The sequence below is a fragment of the Hyalella azteca genome, unplaced genomic scaffold (genome assembly GCF_000764305.2).
Source record: "Hyalella azteca isolate HAZT.00-mixed unplaced genomic scaffold, Hazt_2.0.2 contig8613, whole genome shotgun sequence".
In the NCBI taxonomy this organism is placed as follows: Eukaryota; Metazoa; Arthropoda; class Malacostraca; order Amphipoda; family Hyalellidae; genus Hyalella; species Hyalella azteca.
The window spans coordinates 1-22,591 of NW_025938702.1; the positions used below are offsets into that span (position 1 = coordinate 1).

The following is a 22,591-nucleotide window of genomic DNA, read 5'->3' on the forward strand; positions in this document are numbered from 1 at the left end:
AAACACTTTTTCGTTTCAGCTGATGGAATGTAAAATTAATAATTGAAAGTTTTTTGTTATATTATATTATATTATATTATATTATATTATATTATATTTTAATTATAATTTCTCCTGGTTTTAGTTTTCTCTGCATGTTCACCACTTCAGAAGGCCTACCCTGCCTACGGCCTACCCTGCCCACGGCCTACCCTGGTTAGTACGTAGGATAATTCAATAAAAAACTATCTCATTTATTTCTCACAGACATTTCCTCATCTCTCAGGTACGCGGGGGGAGATGGTGCCCCCCGGAACGCGGACTCCCCCCTCACCCCCACATGCGCGCTCGACTTCAAAAAAGGTCAGGAATTTGAGATTTTTTATTTATCACCTTAATAATATTTCTGAACGTCTTTCTTGTAAGTTGTTTTTCTATTCTCTTCCTTTTCTGGATAGTCAATTTAGAAAAATTTACTAAAAGATTTTTCGCCCGAAAAACAAATTTTCATGGCTAAACGTTTTAAAAAAATTGTTTTCCAATTCACGAAAGACTCATTTCATCGATCTTGTAAAGCAAAGACTCCCATATTCACTGTTGGTAAGACAAAACTCAACTTTAGTCTCATGCCCAAGACTCACATTCATTGTTATCTTATTAAAGAGACAACATTTCTTACGGAGAATTCCTTTTCACTTCACGGAATTTACGAAAGAAGAAGGCCGTGTGGGGAGTTTTTATTAAAATACGAGGCGGTGTGGCGCGGTCTTTGATCAGCGTCGATATTGCCTAGAGCGTCGCCGCGATATCTCCCAGATTTTCCTGAACTTATTATATATTTTCATGTATTGAATTATTGCTTCCCAATGACGATATTGTTCACGTTATTAGATAAGATTGAATATGAATACTATTCAATCAACTGGTATTATTATTGGTATTACAATCAACTGGTATTATTATTATATTATTCAATCAATATTATTCAATATTATTCAACTGGTGCGATTGAATTATTGCATCAGTTGCTTATTATTGCCTTAATTATTTCATTGTAATTTCCTCAATTAAACACAGATACAATTTACACACATCCGCTAATTAATGCTGGTAATTATATCAAAATTTTAATATAAAAAATTATAACTAAATTACTAATAAACTTAATAATTATTAGGTAAGAAAATATATCATGTTCTGAAAATATATCAAAGAAAAATTCAATCACCAGTTTAAAACTCTAGGTATGCAGTATAATCAAAAGAAAGATTAAAGTAGGCATGCTTTTTCTTGAAGTTTTGAATTGCTAATGGCATTGGCTTCTGGAACATTTCTATGGATCTATAATGAAATTACTTGGCATTATCATTATCTTAATTTTCAAATACTTGGTCAATTATCGCTTGAATAGCATCTCTCTCTGCGCCCAAAAGGCGCTCGATATCTCTTTAATTAATTAAGAAAAGTTGCTTTTGAGAGCAGAGGATTGCACATAGCTTATCTCAATTGGCACTTTAATAAAAAATTCAATTTTGCTGTAATATATCGCCTTCCATGCCCTCCTTATTGCCTGTATTGTACACCGATTATTTGTGTTGTACACCGATTATTGCCACCGATTGTTGAGATTATTTAGCACGTAAATTTCACGCCACGCATAGTCTGATAATTGCTTCCGCAATTAAAAACTAATGCTTATGTCGTCGTGAATTCAGCCTGTATACTAACCTGACCTTATTATTGCCTCTTCATTCATTCATGAATTGTTGTGTACGAATGTCATCCTTAGCTGCGCGGTCCGCTCCATCTGACAGAACCTCCGTCGTGTTGTGCCATAAAATTTTAATGTTTCCGCATTGCTGTCACTATCTTAACCGCCACCCTCCCTCCACTACCATTGCTGTCACTACCATTGCTGTCACTATCTTTCCCGCCTCCTTGCTGCCACTATCTTAACCACCACCCTCCCGCCACTACCATTGCTGCCACTATCTTAACCGCCACCCTCCCGCCACTACCATTGCTGTCACTATCTTAACCACCACCCTCCCGCCACTACCATTGCTGTCACTATCTTAACCGCCACCCTCCCGCCACTACCATTGCTGCCACTATCTTAACTGCCTTTCTCCCGCCACTACCATTGCTGTCACTATCTTTACCGCCACCCTCCCGCTATTACAACCACCACCACCACACATTTTCGCCACAGCCGCCATCCGTCATGTCCATTACCGCCACCCACACTCCCGCCACCGCCACTTATTCCTCGGATGTATCCTTTAGGACATTGTTCCTCCGAGTCTTCTTATGTCGAGGCTTCCGGACCACAGTTCCTTCCATAGTTCCTTCTAAATCCATTAGAAAGGGGGACTTTTATTTGCAAATGTTTATTAGAATCGGTTTGTGATTTTTTTAGGTAAATACTGGACATTTGAGCAATATAAAGTTTCATTTATAATAAAGAGGAGATTTGAGTAATATAATGATCCAATATATAATAGAGATTTGATATAAAATAAGTTTGTAATAATTTATATAAAATTACAATTATAAAATAATTTTTAATACTCAATGGAGTGATCAGTGTTTTGACCTTATCGTGGTATTCTGATGCGTATATTGTGGTATTCTGATACGTATATTGCGAAAGTGACACAATATATATATCTGAATACCACAATATACGCAACTTAAAACCACAATATACGCATCAGAATACCACAATATACGCAACTTAACACCACAATATACGCATCAGAATACCACAATATACGCATCAGAATACCATAATATACGCATCAGAATACCACAATATACGCATCAGAATACCACAATATACTCAACAGAATACCACAATATACGCAACTCAACACCACAATATACGCATCAGAATACCACAATATACGCAACTTAACACCACAATATACGCACAATACGCGCGCGCGTGCGTGGTAATGAAGATGTCAACAATGCGGCGTCGTCACGCCAGTTGTGGCATTGGCTTCGGCTTAAGAAATTAGCCACGGCTTCAGCCGCTCAGCCGCGCACCCGAACACGTGTGCCGCTCGCCCTCGCCACGGCTAGAGGGAAGCCGGCGAGGGATTAGTGAACTGATTAGTGAACTGATTAGTGAACTGATTAGCGAACTGATTAGTGAACTGATTAGTGAACTGATTAGTGAACTGATTAGCGAACTGATTAGTGAACTGATTAGCAAACTGATTAGCGAACTGATTAGTGAATTGATTAGTGAACTGATTAGTGAACTGATTAGTGAACTGATTAGCAAACTGATTAGCGAACTGATTAGCGAATTGATTAGTGAACTGATTAGTGAACTGATTAGTGAACTGATTAGCAAACTGATTAGCGAACTGATTAGTGAATTGATTAGTGAACTGATTAGTGAACTGATTAGTGAACTGATTAGCAAACTGATTAGCGAACTGATTAGTGAATTGATTAGTGAACTGATTAGTGAACTGATTAGTGAACTGATTAGCAAACTGATTAGCGAACTGATTAGTGAACTGATTAGTGAACTGATTAGTGAACNNTTGTTTAGACCCCACTACTTCTCGCAGCACCAGTTTGTGAGCAGGTTAGACCCCAGTATTTCAGTCTCAGACCCAGCCCCTAGTTATCGCAACACCCAGTTTGTGAGCAGGTTAGACCCCAGTATTTCAGTCTCAGACCCAGCCCCTAGTTATCGCAACACCCAGTTTGTGAGCAGGTTAGACCCCAGTATTTCAGTCTCAGACCCAGCCCCTAGTTATCGCAACACCCAGTTTGTGAGCAGGTTAGACCCCAGTATTTCAGTCTCAGACCCAGCCCCTAGTTATCGCAGCACCAGTTTGTGAGCAGGTTAGACCCCAGTATTTCAGTCTCAGACCCAGCCCCTAGTTATCGCAACACCTAGTTTGTGAGCAGGTTAGACCTCAATATTTCAGTCTCAGACCCAGCCCCTAGTTATCGCAGCACCAGTTTGTGAGCAGGTTAGACCCCAGTATTTCAGTCTCAGACCCAGCCCCTAGTTATCGCAACACCTAGTTTGTGAGCAGGTTAGACCTCAATATTTCAGTCTCAAACCCAGCCCCTAGTTATCGCAACACCCAGTTTGTGTGCAGGTTAGACCCCAGTTAGCCCGTCGGCATCTCCCCGCTACTGCAGGCAGGCCGCGGGTCTGGCCGTCTGGCCGCGAAGGCCGCGGCCATTATGGCACCCTGTCTTGATTTAAAGCCTCTGCCTTTTGTTGGCCGCCGGAAAATAAAACCACGGGGCTTTTAACTGAATTTCCTGCATTGCTTTCAGATTCAATGGCGTTCATGAATAAAAATAATTGTATGTAAATCCAGAGGAAAGGTGCGTTAATTTTATTAATTTAACAGTCTGAAATTTAGTGGCTTTTCACTTAAATTGATCATCTTATCGTAAAACAAGCTAGTTATTATTCTAGGCAGCACATTCTTCTTATTATGTCTTAGATCCAATGAAGCTCTTGATGATACTTCTAACTTTCGATAATAATTTGGTGCAGACAACATCAACAATCGCTAAAACTCTTAAGCTGGCATTACCTACTACGCATAAACTTGTATCTTTAAACTTCATACTTAATATACTTAATACTCATGTTACGTGCACTCAAAATACCATCTTGATACTTCAAACCTACATTAACACGTACTCGTGTTACATGTTCTTAAAATAATACGACTAAAGGGATACTGTCAATGGACATTCTAAAGTTCCTTACTATTAATACACTGAAGTTAAAGATACAGGATCATACTACTTTATACAGGTAACTTACGGATAAATGTTAATGTAATAGTTCATATTTTTCTGTTAAAAAGTCGATGTAGAAGTTCGGAATTACTCTAACCATAAATTAACCATTACCCCTCGCCTACATTATAAAAATTGAAATATTTTCAGTGTCGGATAATTTTTACCAACATCCCTGTATTACTAACAACATTATCCCTGTATTACTCACGCCAATATCCCTGTCTTCCTTACACCAATATCCCTGTATATTTCATTACTCAATATGCATAAATAATTTCGCACCATCGTTAATTACTAATCATCCGTTAAGCTTACCTGTTAATGAATCAAATCATTATTCATATAAATGAATGCGTATCTTAACTCCCTCAAAAATCTCAATTTATTACGATATAAGAATTTGCAATGAAGGTATTTATTATAATGAGAGTTAATTTTAAATGGTAAATACATGGATGCACCTACCCTAGTCTTGACAACCCATGTTTCGTTCACTCTCACCTGGAGCAGCTCCATGGTTCCTTATGGGGTTTTTCATGGGCAAATATTCCAGGTCTCGGGGATTCCAATTTCTTGGAATGTTCCTGGGAATTGCGTTGGTTCCTGGGCGCAAATTTTGGTCAATTGCGGGCGAGTTTATTGCCAGTTTGGGGCCACTTGCTCCCTGCTTCAGTATTGCCTCGGGCACTAAACCCCAACTTGATATACTAAATATTTAGGGCTTTATATATACTAAATATACTAAATTTTTAGTATATTAGTAGCAATATTTAGATATACTAAATATTGCACTTCTCAAGCTCCCCATGTAAGTTTTATTCAAGTTTATCCGTATGTTAACCTTGTTTTCATATGGCGCTTAATGTTTTAAAGTGATAAGCATTGCGATGATTGTAATGGAATTTTTAATTCATTTGCATTTTATTTATCATTGTGTTTTTAATTTAAGTCTATGCTTGTTACACAAGTTGAGCGAATTGAAAAATGATAGTTATGATTTATTATTTATAATTTGCCTCTATATTTAAATTGATGTTAATGAAAGTATGTTAAAATGATATGCATCACCTCGAAACTCGAAAACCATCAATTAAAAACAACAAATATTTCATTGAAGGTTCTACGACTTGAATAGAAATCTAAACATAGTAGAAAACATAACAGAATGTAAGTTACAATATAGGTATTTAAAATAAGTTTTATTGAACCTGAAAATAATTATACATATTCCAGATAAATTCTAAAAGCGGTAAGAGAGGTTAAATATGTCAAGAGAATACAAGAACCAGGGCAGAGAGCAAGATATTCTGTGTAGGATTCATAAATACTTAGTATTCTGTGGTGGATGCGAGAGTGTTGCCAGAATACTTGCTATTCATCGTCCAGTCTACGACATCCGGCGGCCGTTGACGATCTGTGACCACCGAAGCTGTCGTAAAGTTGTCGGTTTTATTTTTATACAACAAAGTTTTTAGGCTGTAGTTTTATATCGATAATATCGTCGAAATTGTTTTTGATAAATTTACTTGATTGATTATTAATAAAAGCATTAAATTTATTATTGTATTGATGCGCAAAATGGTATAAAAATTCACTTGAGTTATTATTGATAATTATATTTTCGTTTGTTGCGTCCTGCTCTCGACAATAATGTTGCTAACGACGTCAAATAAATTATTATTCTTTATAAGGAAGCTATTATTGGCAAATTTAAATATTATACATATGTTACTAATCCTAATGTTAATATTATAGTTATACTCAAAGGATTTTATTGGTGATCAGTATATATTAAGCTTCAACCGTTATTGAAAAATTTTTGCGCATCTCTAACAGCCAACCAATATGAAATATTTTTCAGGAAGGTATATTGCTTATTTTTGTGAATTTCATTAACGAAATTCATCATTCATACATCAACAAACGGGATTTATACGTTTCTTCAATTGCATAGGCTAATTTCATTTTTATCCTAGACCAAAATATTCTCTTCAGCAATAACTTGATACGAGAGAGCCACCACTCTATATCCCACTCTCTCTATACGAGAGAGCCACCACTCTATATCCCACTCTCTCTATACGAGAGAGCCACCACTCTATATCCCACTCTCTCTATACGAGAGAGCCACCACTCCATCCCACTCTCTCTATACGAGAGAGCCACAACTCCATATCCCACTCGCTCTATACGAGAGAGCCGCCACTCCATCCCACTCTATACACTCAGCTGTATCTCCAATGCCGCTGTGCTGAGGTACAACATTGGCTCCTAATGTGCTGGGATTTATCAGAATATCTGATCTGTAATTTGTCTGGTAATCTGCTAGGATTTTTTCTAATATATATTTTATTTGTTCTGAAGTGCAGAGAATTACCCTGCGTTATGTGAGGCCCATATGTCAGCTGGGATTTATCACACGATCGCATAAACCGGATTTATCCCGCGTTACGCCTTGCTGGATTAATTCTTCTGTTAATAGTGGTAGGATTTGCACAATTTGCTACAGGATTTGCGATAATTTTTCGCTCGATCGTGTTGATGTTAATTCTGTTGTCTCTTGTTTTGAGATTTATCACTGACTTTGCAGGGGCTTAATCCTTCACACTTCAGGGATGTAAATGATCTTTCTGGATGCAGTGCAGAGATTAATTCGTGTTTTTTTTTTTATTTATCTCCCGGTAATTTCTGAAAGATAAGCTCTTTCCACTCTATTTCTCTCCAAGCTGCGGTTCACCGAGGGTTTCGTATGGTACTGGGATTTTTCAATAGTTTTTTATTGCTTGTTCATTCAATCCTTCTTTGTTCAGATTAATCCATTGCTCTGTTGTGCAGGGATTTATTTCTTGCTGCTCTGTTTAGTGATTTATTTCTCTCTTTGTGCGGGATTTTCTCCAATGCTCCGTACCGGGATTTATCCCTCGCTCTGTGCTGGGATTTATCCCTCGCTCCGTGCTGGGATTTATCCCTCGCTCTGTGCTGGGATTTATCCTTCGCTCTGTGCTGGGATTCATCCCTCACTCTGTGCTGGGATTCATCCCTCGCTCTGTGCTGGGATTTATCCCTCGCTCTGTGCTGGGATTTATCCCTCACTCTGTGCTGGGATTTATCCCTCGCTCTGTGCTGGGATTTATCCCTCGCTCCGTGCTGGGATTTATCCCTCGCTCTGTGCTGGGATTTATCCCTCGCTCTGTGCTGGGATTTATCCCTCGCTCTGTGCTGGGATTTATCCCTCGCTCTGTGCTGGGATTTATCCCTCGCTCTGTGCTGGGATTTATCCCTCGCTCTGTGCTGGGATTTATCCCTCGCTCTGTGCTGGGATTTATCCCTCGCTCTGTGCTGGGATTTATCCCTCGCTCTGTGCTGGGATTTATCCCTCGCTCTGTGCTGGGATTTATCCCTCGCTCTGTGCTGGGATTTATCCCTCGCTCTGTGCTGGGATTTATCCCTCGCTCTGTGCTGGGATTTATCCCTCGCTCTGTGCTGGGATTTATCCCTCGCTCTGTGCTGGGATTTATCCCTCGCTCTGTGCTGGGATTTATCCCTCGCTCTGTGCTGGGATTTATCCCTCGCTCTGTGCTGGGATTTATCCCTCGCTCTGTGCTGGGATTTATCCCTCGCTCTGTGCTGGGATTTATCCCTCGCTCTGTGCTGGGATTTATCCCTCGCTCTGTGCTGGGATTTATCCCTCGCTCTGTGCTGGGATTTATCCCTCGCTCTGTGCTGGGATTTATCCCTCGCTCTGTGCTGGGATTTATCCCTCGCTCTGTGCTGGGATTTATCCCTCGCTCTGTGCTGGGATTTATCCCTCGCTCTGTGCTGGGATTTATCCCTCGCTCTGTGCTGGGATTTATCCCTCGCTCTGTGCTGGGATTTATCCCTCGCTCTGTGCTGGGATTTATCCCTCGCTCTGTGCTGGGATTTATCCCTCGCTCTGTGCTGGGATTTATCCCTCGCTCTGTGCTGGGATTTATCCCTCGCTCTGTGCTGGGATTTATCCCTCGCTCTGTGCTGGGATTTATCCCTCGCNTGTTGCTTCTCCCTGCTTCTTGTTGCTTCTCCCTGCTTCTTGTTGCTTCTCCCTGCTTCTTGTTGCTTCTCCCTGCTTCACGTTGCTTCTCTCTATTTTTGATCACTCATCAGTTCCCTACTTCTCGCTGTTTTATCAGAGATGTTGCTCGAAATTCTACGGACTCGGTCCCCCAAATTTCAGTATCTCAATCAAGTGAATATTCCATAATTCTCTAAAATTTATCTCGGAGGTCGGGTCTTCCCAATTATTCTTTCTTTCAGAAAGGTTAAATATTTACCGCGTATTGATAATAATCTGTCCTGATTCTGAACAATAAATTCTTTACAAAGTGGCGCACCTAAAATTAGTTGCCAGTTCTCAGTCTCGGGGCTCAGTCCTCACGTTCGGCCCAAAGAATGTGGATTAATGTGGTGACAGAAAAAAGGTAAAATGAATTTAACGCATATTGATAATTATGTCCCGGAAAAGTGTTTATTTGAAGCATTGATTAGTCGATCAAAAAACTACAATTCATTATATAATTTAAAAATTTAAATAGACTAGAAATCGCAGGCCTTTCTGTGACTTGCACTCCGTTCCAGCCTTGGACTGATCGAGCACAATTATGTTAATTTTTATTTTCACATTTTTACGTAATATACGGCAAAATGTAAAATGTATGCCGTAAACATATTAAATATGAATTTTCGTCTGATTGTTTCGTAGCAGCAACGTTCAGTATATAATAAAGCTTTTCTTTCGTCAATCTGCACACTTAAATTATCTCCTGTCACGTCTTTTAGATTAGTGTTAACTTGTCGATCATTGCTAGTGTAAGCATTTTCCCACGTCAATACCTATTAATTTAGCTCTAACTTTCTCATTTCTCGCCTTGTCTATTTATGATATATCCCAGATAATTATCAAAGCATTGACGTATTTTGGGCTGTTTATAGGTCGTGTAGTCATTCTTGCTATTCTATACTCTACCATACCAATCCATTCCGCACTTTCAAGCTGTGTAGCTTCCTAATCTGCTTGCCTTTTTCAACATTTTCTCGTCAGGCGCTTTTTTACAATGTATATATTCCAACATGTCCTAGTTCTAAACTCTTTATATTCTCCAATTTATCCCAGCTCCACGCTCTTTCTATTTTCCATCATGTTCTCGTCCCAGGCTTTATACATTCTCCAACATGTTTCTGTCCGATGCTTCTTATATTCCCAAACATGTTCTATTTCCATACTCTTTACATTTTCCAACATGTCCCAGGTCCGCATTCTTTGCATTCAAAAAAACATGTTGTCGTCCCACATTTTTCACCATCCCCAACATGTCCCTGCTCCACATTCTACACATTCCCCACATGTTCTCGCTCTCTAAATTTTATAATCACTTACATTACTCCAGAGTATCAAGTTTTATAATCACTTACATTACTTCAAAGTTTCACTTACATTACTCCAGAGTATCAAGTTTCATAATCACTTACATTACTCCAGAGTATCAAGTTTCATAATCACTTACATTACTTCAAAGTTTCACTTACATTACTCCAGAGTATCAAGTTTCATAATCACTTACATTACTCCAGAGTATCAAGTTTCATAATCACTTACATTACTCCAGAGTATCAAGTTTCATAATCACTTACATTACTTCAAAGTTTCACTTAAATTACTCCAGAGTATCAAGTTTTATAATCACTTACATTACCCCTGAGTATCAAGTTTTTATCGTCATGTGCCCCTGCGATGGCGCTGAGCGCGACAAGCCAAATTGCCGTGCTTCATAGCGCAGTTTTGGACGATTTTATGCGCGGCGCTCTGGCTTACGCAGCGTCAACCTCGTCGCCATGGCACTGAATTAATTACCATTGTTTTTTATGGAATTTTTGTCTTACATGGAATTTTTTGATTGCATTTATTTAACTAAATCGGCAGTTGTTAGTCACTGGGCCACAAAAATACTTGAAAATACATTGTAATATTCGTGTATGCATTTTAACAGTGCAGACTTGTTGATATGTTACAGAATATTGCATAACTGATTTTACGGAATTTGGGCCTTGAGGTTTATTTAAGTTTTTATAGAGATATTATGAATAAAAGAAATAAAAATGCATCAGAATCTGCTTAAATAGTTGCGTAAGTGGTTTATAATGTGACAAATCAATATAATTACCATCATTATGGTGCATTTATTTACGATTTCGGCTCATACATCGCGGAATTACAATGGAATTGTATGAGTAGACTTCTGAACACGGTACAATTTTTGTCGTCTGCTTATTCATTTTTCGGTTCATAAAGACCACGCTACCTCGCAGCGATACAATTTTTCAACAATTGTGACTCCATTAGAGAGACTTTCGGACAAATTTATTATGAATAAGCGTATCCCAGCATTTTAGTAACCGCGTATCCCATGTTTAAATCTAGACTTTCATTACTAGCGCAATTTTTGCCCCAGACTTGACACGCACGCCGAACTGGAGTCGCTCAAATCCTGAACGCAATTTATTCTTTGTACTTTCGCGCGAGTTTCTTCAATAGCACTAAAAGTCTCGGCAGCCTCCCCCTCCTCTACATCAAACGCTCGAGTCATCTTTATTTTCACACCATTTACACCAATCGAAGACCAGCGCATTCCATCCTGCGTCGAAGGTCAATAAATAGCGCCAGCCGATCGTTGGGAAGGTCAGTAAATAGCGCCACGCGATCGTTGGGAAGGTCAGTAAATAGCGCCACGGGATCGTTGGGAAGGTCAGTAAATAGCGCCACGGGATCGTTGGGAAGGTCAGTAAATAGCGCCACAGGATCGTTGGGAAGATCAGTTAATAGCGCCACGGGATCGTTGGGAAGGTCAGTAAATAGCGCCACGGGATCGTTGGGAAGGTCAGTAAATAGCGCCACGGGATCGTTGGGAAGGTCAGTAAATAGCGCCACAGGATCGTTGGGAAGATCAGTTAATAGCGCCACGGGATCGTTGAGAAGGTCAGTTAATAGCGCCACGCGATCGTTGGGAAGTTCAGTAAATAGCTACAAGCGATCGTTGGGAAGGTCAGTAAATAGCTACAAGCGATCGTTGGGAAGGTCAGTAAATAGCGCCACGGGATCGTTGGGGAGGTCAGTAAATATTTACACGCGATCGTTGGGAAGGTCAGTAAATAGCGCCACGCGATCGTATTGAACTTTGGTACGATTGGAGATTAAAGAACAAAGAAATCTTTGAAACTTTTATTGTTGTGGTTCCGAAAAGAGAATTGATTCGCATAACGAAGCCAGGAGGAAACGAGAAGTACGAAGCGCGATGAGGAACTCGTGCACTGTTGTAGAATAGGTTCGCACATAAGTACAAGTTCTAACGCTAAAAGTCTAGAACACAATATTTAATTTCAGTTGAATAAGTCACTGTTTCAGGTGAATATGTCTCTCTCTCCAATTCTCACCATATATTGCCGGTGGCAACAGAACGTATAAGCAAGGAGAAGTTCAGTTCAAAAATCAGAAACGGCAGAGTTGAAGACCAAGTAGAGGCGGTTGGGTGGATTCTTATCTGAATAAGACAGAAAACCAAATTAAGCCTAAAATTAATAACTTCAAGTTTTTTAACGCAATATGATCAAATAAAGTCAGATGAATAACGCTTTCAAGATAAATCATAATAACTGATCTATTCTATTTGTTTCCGTTGAGGAACCCTAGACAAGAGTTCACATGTAGAGAACTATTAGAAAGAAAATAGTGAAAACAGTAATAGGAGTGTTCGCTCGTACTTAAAACGAGTAAAACGCATGCAAGAATGCAAGTTAATTCACAGCACTAAGGCATGTGACAATATCGGTATACACCGAAGCTCCAAAGAGCCAATAACCCCTACGGGTTCCAAGCACTGGCGTAAAGCCGGTTAAGCAAGATCTTAAACGAGCGAATCACAGAAGTTCTAACATGCATTGAATTGAACAAAATAAAATGAAAACACACTCGCCCAAACTCAAATTAAGGTACATATAAGCAAGAGTTAACAAAATTGGTAATACTGTTTGAGCAAGAGGTCTTCACTCAGGTAAGGTTAAAGCAATAGTAGTCTAGAACGAGCTACAGAGCGTCGACTATGTCTCCGGACACGAGACAAACGATAAGCGCATAAACCTTAACGAATTAATTTGACAATAAATTTTAACAATCGTTGGGAAGGTCAGTAAATAGCGCCACGCGATCGCTGAGAATCGCAGTAAATAGCTCCACAAAATTGCTCCTTATATCACAGTCCATAATGTCTCCGGGACTCCCATCACAGTCCCCAGTGTCCTAAGGACTTATATCACAGTCCATAATGTCTCCGGGACTCCCATCACAGCCCCCAGTGTCCTAAGGACTGATACTCAATAATGTCTCCGGGACTCCCATCATAGTCCCCAGTATCCTAAGGACTTGTATCACAGTCCATAATGTCTCCGGGACTCCCAGCACAGTCCCCAATATCCTGGGACTTGGGCCGACCCTCCGCTAACGCGCCGTCATCGCTCGATTACTAAGCCACACGAGCGGAAATTTGCTGCCAAAGAACCCGTCTTGTTTCCATCCTGTCCTCATAACGCCCATTCACCGGTGCTACTATGTTCCTAAAACTATAACTTTCCTTCATTCTGGCTCCTTTTCTGCGCCTTATATTTTCCATCCCTACTTCTATACTCTCACTTATATATGAATGACCTCACACACGAATTCTTCCATATTCGGCTACTTTTAAATCCCCTTTTCAGCCATTCTTGGACTGCGCTACTATATCCACGACCTCAAGAGCATCCATCCTTCATTTACATCGCTTCTTTCAGTTCTCTATAGCACGCTAATCCTCCTTTGCTGCTATTTCCGGTCCCTATATGGCACTCATTATCCATCGCTACTTTCACTCCCATACAAAACCCGTTTTAACCCACGGTACAACTTCCACGTCCCAAAACACCCATTCTCCGTCGCTCTTTCTACGTGCCTATAGCACCGATAGTCCTCTGCATCGCTACTTCCTCCTTCCTATAGCACCCATTTCACTCTGCGCCACTGCTACTTCTGCGTCCGTATAGCAGCTATTTTCTCCGCGGCGCAATTTCCACGTCCATTGACCACCCATTCCCCCCTGCAAATTGGTGGTGCTTCAATTTTCCTGTACTACCCATTTCACATTGCGCCTCTACTTCAGAGTCCGTGTAGTCGCTATTTTCCTCGCGGCGTAAATTTCACGTCCATTATATACCACCCATTCTTCCCGCGCCAATACTTCTGCTTTCCTATAGCACCTATTCGAGTTTTTATAAACTATAACCTCTTCGCACGCAAACGTCACTGAACCAATGAAAGTTTCGCGTGTTACTGTCACATTCATTTATTCTGTCTAAAGTTAAGTAATTGCAACTTAATCTTTTTTTGTTATATCGTTGTGAAAAAACTTTTAATACGTATTTAGAAAGAATTGCCCTTTAGGTTGTGCGCATGGGTTAAGGAAACAATCCAATTGACAATCCAATCAGACATCGCTGCTTAACTCTCAACAAAGGCTAGATCTCATAATCACTCAGGTAAATATTCGTCAGTCAAAAAGGGTTTAAAACTCCCACCGATATCCAAATATTCTTTATTTGCTTTCAAATGCGAGGTAGGTATATAATCGTTCATAATTGTCATACGATCAAAATTTATTCAAATAGAATACATTGGCATCACCCACGCAGTTGATATTGAACAATGTACAAACATTTCGCAGTTAAGATCATTCATTAACCCAAGCACCATGTTTTACTTGAACACTTTTAGTCTAAACGCTTTGTAAGCAAGCGTTGTCTATCATTAACCCAAGCACCATGTTTTACTTGAACACTTTTAGTCTAAACGCGTTGTAAGCAAGCGTTGTCTATCATTAACCCAAGCACCATGTTTTACTTGAACACTTTTAATCATAACACGTTGTAAGCAAGCGTTGTCTATCCGAGTCTAATTTGAAATGCAAGCACTGAGCGCTGGGGCGATGAAGTTCAACTTGACCGCAGCGTTAGGGGAGTTGACGGCGCTGCCGCGGCCGCCCTTGCATAATTAGTGAACAATGGAGCGCGGCTGCCGTGGAGTTTATGAGCCGTGGTGCTGCGAGGGGATGCGCACTCAACCGGGTCCATGGAGGGGGGAGTAGTGGGGGATACAAGGGCCGGGAGGAGGGTTGAGGAGATGTGGCGAAGTAATACAAAAGTGGGATGGTAAGGGGAGGCCTCTGATTTTAAGGCATGTAAGAGAATGCAGTTTGGGAGTCGGAGAGCAGGTGGCAGAAAATGCTGCTTTAGCAATGAATGAATATGAGGGAATTGCTGCGAGGGCCAATAAAAATGAAGCAGAAAGGTTGAAGCAAGAAAGTGCAGAGTTTGCGGTGAGCGGAATAATGAGGGAGTTATAAGGAAGAATGGAGGGTGGGAGCGACGAGTGACATCAGACGAGTGGTGAAAGAGGGGAGCTATTGTGAGTTTTGCATAATGTTGCTGTGGATGATTTAGAGAGAGATAATTTTTTGCGGGCGCTAAACATTCACGGCTTAATCTCAGTCAAAGTCACGAACAAGTTCATCTTCAGTCATTTTGTCTTAATTTGTCTCGTTTAGAATTATTTATATCCAGCCACAACTTTAGAAGCTCCGAACATCACTGAATCTTAAATAAATAACCAGTAACCTGTTTAATCTACTTCCAAATCCTATTCTATTCAATTTTATTCAGACACTTTCAAATCTCATTATGGAAAACTAGTAATTTTCCTCTGTAATATGAAAAAAAACATGGTTTATTCTCCATATATCCAAACTACCCCAGATATTGCTGGAATCTTCTCTACAAAGCGCTGCTTCCATCAGTCGGAGTTGCTGCGTTACTGCAAGAACCAAACTTGAGTCAGACGTCAAAGTTTAGGCGATAGAGAAGTTGTGACGGAAGCTGCGATCTGGCGAGAGAAACAGAAGTCTTTCCGTCGCTTCAGATTTGCGACTTGATAGCGATACAACTTTTGGGTCTTAAAGACTTTTTTCGGTGGGCGGAAACGACTGTTTTCAAGAGATTGTGATTCATGAACTGTTGGACTTGTTGGTGTTTTAGAGTTTAACACTTTTTTTGAGTGAAAATTGTTTTCGGATTTGCGACTGTTTAATAGTGAAATTTTTAGAGGCTTAAAATATTTTTTAGAAAGAGAAGTATTTTTTCTTAAGAAATTAATTTGTTGAATATTTTTCTTTCAGTAAAATGGGACGTCATAGGATAATAGAACATTTGTTAACATCAAGATACTAAAAATATTGATTGTTTCGATCGTTCGACGTTCACTAGACAAGAATTAGCTTTAGTCCCAATTATTTACTGGGCTCTGTTAAGTTAACATCATTTTTTCGGATGTTTCTCTCAAGTTAATGTTGCTCATGTTTCTCTTATTACAAAACATTTCTACCAGGCCGATTTCAACTCGCGTAGCAGTTGCACTTGTGACTGCGTTACTTGTCGAAGATTTTCTACATTACATTACATGTGCTAGATTAATTGACATATCCCAATATCTGCATGTGCTCTATTAAATGACGTAGCTCAATACCTGTAGACTTACAGATAACACAATATTTGCAGTACACACGCACATGTAACACAATGTCTGAACTGCCGATGTACCAAGGTAACTGGGTGTTTGTATTCCAGATGTATACATGTAACTCCGTGTCTGCTTTGTAGCCGTACAATAATTATTGTACCTCGATGTCTACTCGGTAGACTCGTGTGGCACAATGTCTGTAGTGCAGATGTACACGTAACTACAAGTCAACTTTGCAGACGTATGTGACACAATGTCTGTAGTGCAGATGTACACGTAACTACATACACGTAACTACAAGTCAACTTTGCAGACGTATGTGACACAGTGTCTGTAGTGCAGATGTACACGTAACTACAAGTCAACTTTGCAGACGTATGCGACACAAGCGAGGATGACAGCAATACGGGCAGCAGCTGTGATGGACTTGGAGACTCCAGCTGTAATTTGGGACTTGCTGGAGCTCGGCTGGGGACTCCAGTGGACTTGATTGGTAGTGAAGGAAGCGATCAGGCGAGACTTCATCTCAAGAGAAAACTTCAGCGCAACCGGACTTCTTTTACCAACGATCAGATCGATAGTTTGGAGAAAGGTATGATATCGCGAGAACAAAATGTGAAGGAATACCATTAGGACAATAATGTAATATAGAATAAATATATAGTGAATTGTCGTCATCAACGAATACGTCGATGTTTTAACTATCAAGTGGTTAAATATTTAATAATTCGGTTTAGTGCCAGTAATTCATGTCTCTTATGGGTGAATAGTCTACTTAGATACAGTAAGAGGTTGATTAAATGTATTTTAATTAATTTAATAAAGTACAATTACCGAACGTTTAGCTTTACAACCCGTCAGAGATTGGCTGGAATAGTAACAAACCAAATTATTTATTATAATTTGGTTTGGTTTGATTAATATATATATAATTAATAATATATTAATATATATATATATAATTTTGATTGATTTGATTTGGTTTTATTATTTTGGTTTGGTTATAATTATAATAATTATATATTATATTTATAACCAAATTATTATATTATATCATATTATTCAAACTAATTGATTTCGATAACGTTTGCGCAGAGTTCGAGCGCACGCATTACCCTGACGTGTTCGCCAGGGAGCGACTGGCTGCCAAGATAAACCTGCCGGAGGCCAGGATACAGGTCAGAAAATGTTTATTTTACATTGAGAATAGAATAGAATAGAATAGAATAGAATAGAATAGAATAGAATAGAATAGAATAGAATAGAAGTGTCGGCACTGAAGGAATAGGCCCATGGCCTGTTGCCGATTCTTGAACTTTTCGTGACTTGATTCACAAGGGATCCGGCCTTTGGAACCCGATCTTTCCATAACTGACGATTGATTGAGATAGATGCTGGACTTATGCCGGGTCCGTAATTTGCTAGGCATTTAAACGCAAACTGCGGTGCATGTTTAAGGAAATTCACTGCCATTAAGAATTAAGTTAGTACATGTTTTAAATCTTGAAAACTAAAATTTTAAGTTCTCAAATACGCACAGACTGGAAGCATGTTTGAGGAAATTCATTGTTATTAAGAATTAAGTTAGTACTATTTTAAATCTTGAAAACAAATTGTTTTGGTTATCATGTAAGCACAAATTGAGGTGCATGTTTGAGGAAATTCATTGCTATGAAAATTTAATTAAAATACGTTTGTATATAAATTGAAATTGAGCTGTAGTTTTTGAAATATAAATGTTGTTTCCTATTTTTTCTTATTTGTGTGTTCAGTTACCAAAATTGATTAGTCACTATTCAAATCTAATGTTTTCCTTATGATTAATTTTAATGGATAATTCGAAATACGGCCTTTCAATTAGAGTTTTCCAGCGATTCTTAAACGAATTTTGGTCCATTTGCACCAACGATTCAAAATCGTAACATATTACAATAATATGAAGAAATTCATTCACCAATTTTCACAATTGTATAAAATTATCTGAAATGGAAATAAGCATTTATAATGTCCGAAATTGTGCAGGTTTGGTTCAGCAATCGTCGCGCCAAGTGGCGGCGGGAAGAGAAACTACGCAACCAACGACGTTCTAACACCAGCACCAACACCAACAATAACACAAACAATAGTAATTCTGCCGTCTCTAATGGTATTATTGATCATTCTTCGGGAACTAATAACGGTGCTGTCAACGGGGGTATAATGGGGGATAGTTCCCCCACATCCAGGGTACTCGCCCCAAGTTATACCCCAACTCCACCCATGTATACCCCGCTACCGCCCCCACCCCCCTCCCATCACATGAATACCGTCGATAGCTTCGGGTGAGTTCAGTTTGGTCTCGTATAAAAAATCTTACGAAATAATTATTTTCTATGAAATTCGATTTCTTTGAGGTTATAGTATTTCTTAGATAAAATATTGTTTTATGTGAAAATATCGAATGTCATATTACATGTTAAATTTTGTGTTTTTTTTTTCGCGTTAAACTAAAAGAAATCTTTTCGCTTGCAACTAAATTATGTGCTGCTTATAAATAGTAAATAATTCTGTAATTTGATCATACATCATCATATATATTCAAATATATCCTTATCCTTAGTATCCTTAGTATTTGTTTGGGACACAGCAGTCCCAGGCCACGATGGATCGCCGCCTCTGATTATCGTTCATCCGCCCTCATTTGGGCCACCTGATGCACGATGCTGTTGCTTGCTTCTCGCCGCTGGTAGTGTTGCAGGGGAGGTCGATCTGGGATTGTGCTCAGGAACACGTCTAGCTGTCTCTTGAAGGTCTCCAGGGTGAACTCTCCCTCTCCTGTCTCTTATACACATCTAGATGTGTATAAGAGACAGCATACCTGCAGTAATATTTGGCACAGTTTGTTGTACATTGTTTCGGCGTTTAATTCCAGGAACTCAGATCTCCAGTCAATTTCGAGGAGTTCGTTCCCAATGGCCTCCCAGTCTGTTCTTCGATGATGGAAATTTAGCCCAGCTAGCCCCTCTCGAGGTGTAGGTCTTGGCTGGGTTCCCCTCTCAATATTTTATATTGAGAGGGGAACGTTATATTTTAACATTCTTGCATGATTTCAGCAGCGTTTTTCCATCGAAATTAAAAGTTTTCATCTTCTATTTATTATGCACGATTTTAGCAGAAAATTAACACGGCGTCTGCCCACAGATCCATGCTGGGGCCTAACCCAGCGTCCAGTCCCTTCGGTATGCCTCCAAGTTCCACCGCCAACACCCACTTGATCCCCCAACACCCACACCAACCTCCAACCCCACCCACACCCATACACCCATCTAACCCATATATGCGTAACGGTTATGACCCATCTTTTTACCCATCTAGTAGACATTCACCACCTACTACCATGCTTTACCCTTCACAACATCCGTTACATCATCACCCTGGTCATCACCACCAATCTCATCATCTACAGCATCTACATCATCCACAGCACCAGCAACACCCACAGCATCACCAGCATCATCACCAGCATCAACTCACACACAATCTACACGCAGAATATTTAGCCACCAACGCCTCTTCAATATCACAAGCAGGTAATCCCTTATTTATTCTATAATTACTCATTCATCGTCAAATTATTAATTGGCGAAACCTGAAAAATAATGACCAGTTTATAACATATTCAGAGGAGAATGAAATCGATGGGTAGAAAATCATGCAGCACGAATTTTTTTGTTTGACAAGCGCGATTACAAGCTGGAGTAAATATTGATAACACGCGGCAGATTTGTTAGTTGATACCACACGTTAGATAAGGTAGTTGATGCCACACGTTAGATAAGGTAGTTGATGCCACACGTTAGATAAGGTAGTTGATGCCACACGTTAGATAAGGTAGTTGATGCCACACGTTAGATAAGGTAGTTGATACAACACGTTAGATAAGGTAGTTGATATCACACGTTAGATAAGGTAGTTGATACCACACGTCAGATTTGTAAGTTGATACTTTTCATCAGATTCGTTAGTTGATTCCATACGTCGAATTCGTTAGTTGATAACACGCGTCAGATTCGTTAGTTGATACCGTGCTCGTATATTCCATAAAATCAACATCAGAATTATACCAAATATCGCGACTCTAATATCAATAATTTTGTCTGCCAGGCGTTGTACCTCCCGGGATGTCGGTGCCTCTCGCTGTGGCTCACGACTCATCGAACTCTGCATACTGGGCACCCCGGCTACACTGACAGTATTATACTGGGTAGTGCGGCAGCGACAGTATTATACTGGGTAGTGAGGCACTGACAGTATTATACTGGGTAGAGCTGCACTGACAGTATTATACTGGGTAGTGAGGCACTGACAGTATTATACTGGGTAGAGCTACACTGACAGTATTATACTGGGTAGTGCAGCAGCGACAGCATTATACTGGGTAGTGAGGCACTGACAGTATTATACTGAGTAGAGATACACTGACAGTATTATACTGGGTAGTGCAGCAGTGACAGCATTATAATGGGTTGTGCTGCAGTGAAAGTCTTACAGTTTCGTGATCATCGCCAGGGCAGTCCAGGAGTGTCTGTGCATAAAACAAACCCACAACGATATCATTTGTGATTTTCCGTAATAATTTAACAAAATTTCTAAGCTTTATTGTTTTGACTGCTATAAACGAAGCTCAAGACAAACTTTGATATTATCTGTCTGCATTTAAATTCATTTGGAACCGCTGAATATGAGGCGTATGTATCAGTAATATATGCTTAATATTAATTGATCATAATAGCTTATCATGAATCAGGTTCAAAAAATCGAATTCAATTCTGATGAATCTTTTGATATATTTGTCGTCGCACTTATGAACATGGCACCTCCTTTGGTACGGAATTACAATTGAAATTATTGGCGAGTGCCCGGCAGAAAAATTTCTCTTCACCAAATTTCTGCCAATTATACGCCAATAATTTTGCTTGTAATTGTAAATATGTATTAAAGTGTACGTATAAATCTTTTATTTGTATAATGTTCTCTGTAGATTTAATCATAAAATGATGCATTTAAATTTTGGAACTTTAGATTTTCCAACAACTCCTTGTTAAAAAATTTTGGCCCAACACTTTCACGCTAGCGTTTCGAGAATATTTTCCATGAGCATAGTTTTCTCTCATAACCGATTTTCTTCGCCAAGCTTCCGAAAAAAATTTTCATGGAATTTTATTTTTTGGCCTCAATATTTTGATTAAAATGGTATTAGTTTTATTTGAAGCTTACAAATGCTTGAAAAGTCGGTTGATTCATGGAGCAGTGTTGAAAAAATTTTGGTTCTTCATTTCTTCATAAGCAGCAGAGATTGGATGCGACTAAGCATACGACATTACAGCATTGATATAAAATGCATGCGGAGTGTTGAACTACGCTGATGGTGATGATGTTAAAATCTAAGCATGTAAAGTCATCAACAATCCACAGAGAAACTAGAGAGAAGTAGGATGGTAATCCAATTTAATAAAGCGTTTAATTGTTGCAACCAATATTATTCTGTGACTTTGAAAATAAACTTGTTTTTATTTTAAAATGAAAATTTCGAAACAGGCACTGGAGACCGATGCCGGCATGAAATGAACCGTTAATTGATCAGTTTACGACATTGAAACAAGTGAACACCGGCATATTAAAGGCAGTCAAATAGAGTATTAACTAAAGCAATCGACTTAATTGTCCTTTGGGGAACTATTCCTTGCACATGAAAAGAATCTTCAGTTAATCAAATAATTTAAATTCAGTTATATACTATTTGAATTTTTGAAAATACAGTACAAATTTGTACAATTTTTGCATTAAAATTTTCTGACAGATCATTCTCTGAACTGATAATTATGTTTCCTTTGCAAAAAAGTATTTGCAGACATTATCCATTGAAGAATATGGACATTTTTCACATTCAATTTTGTGATTTAAAAAAAATATATGCTCCAGTAATATCTAAAAATAAGCAAAGTTATCTCTGAACAGCGTCAAGATTATAATGCAAATGAAGAAATATTTATTAGCTTATATATTGGGGGAACATGTATGTGAATCTCAGCAGATTTTACTGAATAAACAATTAATTTCAAATTATGATCTACTTGTAACTTGTCAAAATTATTTATATAGAACTGTTCTAAAGTAAGTGGGGAATTGGTGCGAAATTTGCTGACATGAGCG

The 22,591-nt window shown here is 39.1% G+C and overlaps 1 protein-coding gene across 1 annotated transcript; it reads left to right on the forward strand.

Moving 5' to 3' along the window:
* Positions 1-265: 265 nt before the first annotated feature.
* LOC108680777 (paired box protein Pax-6-like) lies at positions 266-22,190 on the forward strand (the record flags this gene model as incomplete). Its single annotated transcript, XM_047881693.1, has 6 exons — positions 266-342; positions 16,773-16,991; positions 17,495-17,577; positions 18,422-18,720; positions 19,580-19,968; positions 20,543-22,190. Coding segments are annotated over 6 exons (1,153 nt in total), but the record flags the coding sequence as incomplete, so codon positions are not given.
* Between the last annotated feature and the right edge of the window lie 401 nt (positions 22,191-22,591).